Source organism: Capra hircus, chromosome 28, assembly GCF_001704415.2.
Source record: "Capra hircus breed San Clemente chromosome 28, ASM170441v1, whole genome shotgun sequence".
Classification (NCBI taxonomy): Eukaryota; Metazoa; Chordata; class Mammalia; order Artiodactyla; family Bovidae; genus Capra; species Capra hircus.
This window is the reverse complement of record NC_030835.1, coordinates 21,193,117-21,200,310: the sequence shown is the minus strand read 5'-3', so window position 1 is coordinate 21,200,310 and position 7,194 is coordinate 21,193,117. Positions and strand designations below refer to the sequence as shown.

The window sequence follows — 7,194 nt, the reverse complement described above, 5'->3', positions numbered from 1 at the left end:
TCCCATTTATCAAATTATATCTCAAGACGCATAAAAAGAACTATATGTTAATCAGGTAAATTCTATTTGTAATTTAGACTTGCACAAGGACATTATTCTAGTAAAAAAGCAAAGACTGTATTTTCCACCATGCTAATTTTTTGCCTTCATAGATTCTCAGAATAAGATTTAAATGATAATTTTTAACCCTTTAAAGTAATCTCAGTTCAAGTACAACCAGAGAAACTGCACTGGTATCAGAACATAACTATTTTATTACAAAACTTTATTTACAAAATGAAAAAATAATCGAATGACTATTGCAGGCCAAAGTTAAAGGCTTCTCATCCGTGATTGGAGGAAAATTAAGCAACATTTTCATGCACTCACACACCAGATCATTTGTGAAATATGCGAACTCTTAAAATTTATGTTAGTAAAACCTCAATGTAGTCACAATACTTGTATGTTTATTAGAAGATGGCAAAAAAAAAATCCATGGTTCTGTACAGTGTTTAATATTAACACAGTTTGTTCATTTCTTTTAATATTTTTTGGCTTTCATGAATATTCATTGCATTGAACATTTTGCAAGTAAGAATTATAATAGTACCTCTATCACCTTGCTGAATTCATCACCACAAGAAAAACACGAATAATTAGTTTAATGCTTTTGCAGTAAACTGAATGGTTGTAACTCCAAAGTTATATTAAACTGAAGCCTTCATTGTGATCAATAGCTTGAATCAGTTTAGAGCGTAGAGTTTCTTTGTCTGTATATTTTGGAAGATCCAGAAGATTAAAACAGGTATGGGAAACTGGGAGATATTCCTCACCACCTCCTGTTGACTGGATGACTAGTATTAGACTCTTCATACCAAGAATAGGAATGCGATCACTACCTGTCAAAAATACTGCCAAGAAAAGAATCATTGAGTGAACCAACTACTTTTATCAACAATAAAAGTTTTAAATAACAATGTGGAGTATCAAGTTACTTAAACAATCACTCATAGCAAAGCTTTACAGTAACATTTGCTCTAAGGTGGAAGCCTATCCCCAGAATTTGTGGAAGCATGATTCTGAGATACATCCAAACAGTATTTTTTCTTTAAAAGTGTAATCTTAACATCAGCACACAGAAAGGCTTAATATATGTTTGATACATGAATGACTACTGTCCTTGATAAAAACATTTTGAGAGCCCCTCTTTTTTGAAAAGAGTAACCATTTAGAACTATTTATTTAAAAAACATGCAGTTTTGATTATGATTCCTTTCCTATTTGTTTTGTCATCTTCAAACAAATTCATACTTGGAAGCCAAAATTAATGACCTGTCATCCTATGATATGCAAACCAGACACAGATTAGGCATTAAGTTCAGGAACAGGAAGGTTCTATTTTCTACACCAACTACCAGAGTTTTCATTCTGAAGCAAAGAAAAAAACTGAAGACTGAAAACAGTTATACTGCAGAGATCTTTTTAAAACCTAAAGACTGGATTAAAAAAAATTACTCTGAAAATTAAAAACAGGACCTTGAATAATACAGAAAACCCCACCAAAGTTAATCAGTTAGTCTAAGTTCAAAAGTTCAGTAATTATTGAAACTTTTTTTATTCTCATAAAACAGAAATACTTACACAAAAATTGTTTTTTCTTTTCCAATGGTAATTCGTGAAATACTTCCCAGAACATTTTTATTGTAGGATGTTCTGCCCAATATTCTCCTTTGTATTCTGTGTTCTAAAAACAACATAACCTTCTATTAATATTAAGGGATATCAGTTTTATCTTGAATCTGATAACTGGCTTCCTTAGCACAGAAAGTTAACACTATCCAAGAGTTTGAAACTCATGTAATTCAGTTAATTATTACTTCCTGGGTATTTTGCAACTTGGAACTATTAGTTCCAGAGGAAAGGAAAGAAAATATGTATGAATCTGCAGAAACATCTCCCCTACTCCCAATTCAAAGAACATAATATGACAGTAATATCATTTTCCAAAGTAAATATCTAAAGGATAAACCAAATTACTAAAAGGCTAATGGACTATTAAAGTTTAACATGGAATTAATTATCTCTGATAATCATGAAGTTTTCTTTCTATGAATCAAGTCATACAAATTATTTTGTATTATTCCATCTTCTCTTTAAAACATTAATGGTTCTAAGAGCAACACTACCAATTTTCTGTGTTAGTTTCCAAGAGGCCCTCAAAGACCTCTGCTTCCTGCTATTCATGGCCATGTTATGTCCCCTCCCACACTGAACAGACTTAGGACAGTGCAGATGTGAGAATACATGACTTCTGAGGCTAGATTATAAAAACTTGTGCAGCTTTAGCTTCTTGGTCACTCACTCTCAGGGGGAGCTAGCTGCCGTTTCATGGAGACATTCAAACAACCCTACGGAGAGGTCCTCATGCTGAGATCCTGAGCCCTTTCAGAGCCATGTGAGTGAGCCATCTTGGAAGGGGAATCCTATCCTTCAGCCATCTTCAGATGACTAAATACCAGCTGGTATTTCAACTGCAACCTCATGAAACATCTCCGAGTTTAAAATCACTGGACTAAACCACTTCTGATTTTCTGACCCACAGAAACTATGTGAGACAACAAATGTTCATCTTTGGTGTAACGTGCAACAAAACAGCAAATATATTTCTCAAACACTCCTCCTTTCTTTGTTCATCGGAGTAAATTCTACTTATCCTTTAGGTTCAGATTAAATGTCACCTAATTCATTCATTGGCTCATTAGACAAATGTATAATGAGATTCAGTCAAAGTCTGGAGTCCTGGGGAAACTGCAGTGAACAAAGTTCTCACCTGGTAGAGATTACCATCAAGTGAGAGGCATTCCCTGTTTGTGTAGGTTCCGCCTTATATATCATTCACTAAACTCTTCCTTTATATTCATCACAGTTCAATTATTTAATGTCCAGCCTCCTTACCAGAGGACAAAGACCATGTCTCAAGCTTATTTACTGCTGTCTTTCTAATCTTTTGCATAGTATTAGGTATCTAGTAGAGGCTCAGTAAATATTTATTTTCAGGTTCTTCAATTTGGAGCTCTATTTGTAGCCATGATTGTATCAATGACAACTTGAGAAATCCACAACATATCTGCTATTAATTTACAAACAGATTTGGAGATAATGGCTTGAATTCTAGCAATCAGCTAAAGTACTAACCTGTCTGAATTGAAGACTATGAATATGTTAGTGGGGAAATGAAAGGTGGTTGGCTAGTTTTTTTGTTTTTTCCTTTTTTTAAACCACAAGATGGTACTGGGGAAATGTGCAGTCCTAATGAAGAACACTTAAAGTCAAATCATAATTAGTGAAATTATAATGAATCAGATCAGTGGAAGAAACTAAGTATACTATGTACACTAAAACATACTTTTAAAAAATTTCCTCTTCCTGAATGATTACTTCTATCAGTTATAACTTCAGAGAAGGTTTTAAGTACTTGCTCAATGCCCTTCTAGGCTCTGGGAACACAGCAGTGAACAGACAGACAACAATCCTGACAGCAGTGAACTAAGAGACAAAAATCCCGCCGTTATAGTGCTTACAGTGAGTGGGGAGTAAAGGGCAGCAGACAGTAAAGACAATTAAGTAAAATTTTATTTAGTCAAATTTAGAGAAGAAAAAAGAGAAGGAAGATGGGGGTATGTATGTGTGTGTACATATGCAATGTTCAGTGGGTTATCCAATGAAGATCTCTGAAAAGATATAAAGACATACAGAAAGTGAGAACAAGATACATTTGAAATTATCAAGGTGAAGAGAATTCTAGGCACAGAAAACAAAAAGGCCACAGGACTAAAGTGTTTCTGGAGGGTTCTAGGCCCAGCGAAGAAGCCAATGAGGCTGAAGCAGAGTGAGAGGAGGAATGAAAGATGAGGCAAGAAGGATAAACCGTGTAGGATCTGAGGCATGACAATTCTTAAAGTCATCTTTCTTCTCTTTAGCAAATTAATTTACCTCCTGAAAGAGATCTTCAATCTCCTTCCTGGAGGATTCAAGCCTGGCTGCCAGCTTTCTGAGTGCCAGCCTCAGTTCTACACGCTTTCCCAGATTCTAGAGCCTCTCTCCAGAGTTCTATTTTGCCAGGCAGGCAAGGGGATGTGAGAGGTCTAGTAATTCCTTAAATTAGTTTTGAAGCAACTGTATTGCTTTCGGCCCAACCCTGTACCCCTGGTAACATGATGTGCTAATTCCTGTGACTTTCACAAATTCTACAATGTGACAGGCTGCCTCTTGACAAATCTAGTCCTCTGGAGGCTCAGAATTCAATTTTCTTTGTTCTAAGTCACTCATTCACCTATTTTCCATCTTCCAAAACTGTATTTTCTCTTGCTCACTGTATTATAGGGGAGGGGATTAGCCCTATGTTTCCTTTACTTTAATTCTAATGAGATTTTGGGAGGGAGCAGAGAAAAATGTTTATTCCACTATGCTTATTCGGAAGTTCTTTTTTTTTTTTTTAATTAAAAATTTTTTTCCTTAAATTGTTACACAGTAAAATTGACATTTATGTGTGTACAGTTCTACAAATTTTAAACCACATATACAGATAAACCACCACTAAAGGACAGTCAACAATTCTGTCTCCCTGAAGAACTCTCTCACGTTGCCCCTCTGCTATCACACTCCCTCCTCATCCCTAGCCCCTGTCCAACACAGTGCTTGGCTTTTCAACCATGTCATACAAATGGAATTGTATGGTATATAATTCTCTGAGACTGACTTCTTTCACTCAGCATAAGGTCTCAGAGACCTCTCAGGTGGTGAACGTATCAAGAGTGCATTCAGTTTTAATGCACAATAGCACTGTTTTAAAAAACTTGTAGTCAAATACACATAACACGAACATGCATACCATCAATACCAGAAATACAACCATCAATAAGTTATGTTTTCCTTTTGCTTTTTCATCTAAACAATATCACAGATTTGTTTTCCCCTACCTTTTCCAATTCCTTCCAATCATAATTTGTGTTTCCAATAACCATTGCTTGTAGTTCATTAGGCTGAAAGAGCTGAAGGACTTTTCCTCCACAGACCTTATGAAAGCCCGCATGAAAAGCATCAAATAAGGAAGCCACTGATTTATTGAATATGTAATCCACATAAGCATCAACAAACTCTTGTCTAGAAATGAAAAAGCACACATGCACAAAATATTAAAAAAATTTAAGAGAATACATATTACAGTCTCATTAAACCTCTGAGTGTTACTGTACTTTTTGCAATTTATGTACAAAACTGAGAAAGCATGAGTAGGATTCAAGGGACAAAATCTTTATGAAGAAGTCTATTATTCTTTCTATATAAAAATCTGGTACATTTAGGAGGCATGTAGACAACTTCTCATTCACACCCATTCTTAGCTTACTTCTAAGTGAAAGATGTCCTAATGGAAGAATGATGATGCTAATGGCTATCAAAAATATTTTTAAATTATTCACAAATTATTTAGAATTTATATGTATCACTCTAATACATTCCTAAAAAGTATAATGTTAAAAAATAATAAGGGATTTTTTAAAAAGAGAGAGAACTTTGGGATTTGGACTGTTTCACAGATTGTAGTCTGCTTTTCCTTGGGTTTCAAAGGAATCTGATGAAGCAATTTATTTAAAAAATTAAAAACCCAAGAGGGGCATTAAGTATTCTTTCAGGATAACCATTAAAGACTACAAGTGAACTTTCTTTAAAAGTGTATGTTTACATACATATAAATACACATACAGATGAACACTGCTGATGCTTTTCTCCCTGTTATGATACAAAAGGAAACAGTCATGAAAAAAGAAAAGCCTTTACTCAGTAATTAGAACTACAGTTTTACTCCCATTTATTCTGCTGGCCACAAACACTTTATGCAGCTATCTGGTTAAACCAATAATCAGAATGGGTGCTAGAGGATTTCAATATTTTACACTCTTGTTATCCAAATTAAAAAGGATGATTCTATAAATGGGAATACTGGTAAATTTAGTCATCTACAGATAACCACTTTGGCAAATTTTAAAATAATTGCAAACTCACTTTACAAATAGAAAAAAAAGGTTAAAGGGGGCCATTATAAAATAAAGTTGGTGGCCCTAAGGAAAAATCAATAGCATATGCTTATTAGTATAAGGTTCTTATAAGAAGAAACAGTAATTTCATAAGGCATAATTTTATAACTATTAGAAAGTCAAAGTTATACTACTAATAGTTAAGTCTCCTAAGTACAAAAGGCTAAAGTGTTTTATGTGCTAACATTTTTGCATTCCACACTTTCATTATGCAACTAGGACTGGTGGTAAAAAGATCAAAATTATTTAAATTACTTCTAAACTAAATAATCTATGTGAAATAATATTTGTTAGAAACTTAAAGAATTAGTGCAACAACGGGAACTTGAAAAGCTGAAAAAATCTTTCTATATCATAGTCAAAGCTTTTCAAAACCAATTATTTTTTTTAAAAAGTAGAAAGACCTAAAATTTTTCCACATTATTTTAAAAACAGCTTTATTTTTACCAAAAAAAAAAATACATTTTAAAATGTCAATTAGTATAGTCCTAACAGCCAACATTTACTGAGCACATACACGTGCTAGGTACTATTCTAAGCATTTTTAAATTATCGCCTCATTTAATCCTCAAAATAACCCCATGAAGTAGGTATATCATCTCACCTTAAAGAAAAAAAGACTGAGGCATGGAGACACCAACTTATTAACCTAAAGTTACACAGCTTCTAAGTAACAGAATCAGGATTATAATCATCTGGATCAAGTCTCTGGAAATTTGAAGAAAACTATTTGTTAACTCTGTCGTTCCTTCTGGTATCTACCTTCAAACTTCAACAACAGAGTTCTGTTATTCCTTGAGCTACAATTATTAACATTGTCTGATGAACTGAATACTGAATATTGGTTCAATATTCATTGTTAACATGTTTATGACTATAAATACTAAATTAGGGAGTGTTCTACAATTACTTTTCTGAAAAAGAATTTTTGTGTCTCTCAGGTTGCTACCTCATCCCCAACTTCAACAGAAATGTCAATCTCCTTTAGATTCACTCAAATATACTAGGTTGCATTTTTTTCCTGAAAACATTCCTCCTGGAGCCCTCCATCTTCCTTATCTAATGCAAATTGATAGTTATTTCTAAATCTTGTACACACCACTGTTTCTCTTTGCCT

General features: G+C 33.9%; 1 protein-coding gene across 4 annotated transcripts in view; it reads right to left on the bottom strand.

Annotated features, from left to right (window-relative positions):
* Positions 232 to 7,194, bottom strand: part of HERC4 (HECT and RLD domain containing E3 ubiquitin protein ligase 4) — a 124,965-nt gene continuing 118,002 nt past the window's right edge. For 3 of the 4 annotated variants that reach the window (XM_018042293.1, XM_018042294.1, XM_018042295.1), the window contains 3 exons: positions 4,962 to 5,145; positions 1,624 to 1,726; positions 232 to 893 (listed from right to left, as the gene is read on the bottom strand). In XM_018042293.1, coding sequence (XP_017897782.1) covers positions 685 to 893; positions 1,624 to 1,726; positions 4,962 to 5,145 — 496 coding nt within the window. In that variant the 3' untranslated portion in view covers positions 232 to 684. Of the gene's footprint in view, positions 894 to 1,623; positions 1,727 to 4,961; positions 5,146 to 7,194 lie in introns of those variants that run through there. The other variant, XM_018042296.1, reaches the window with a different exon arrangement.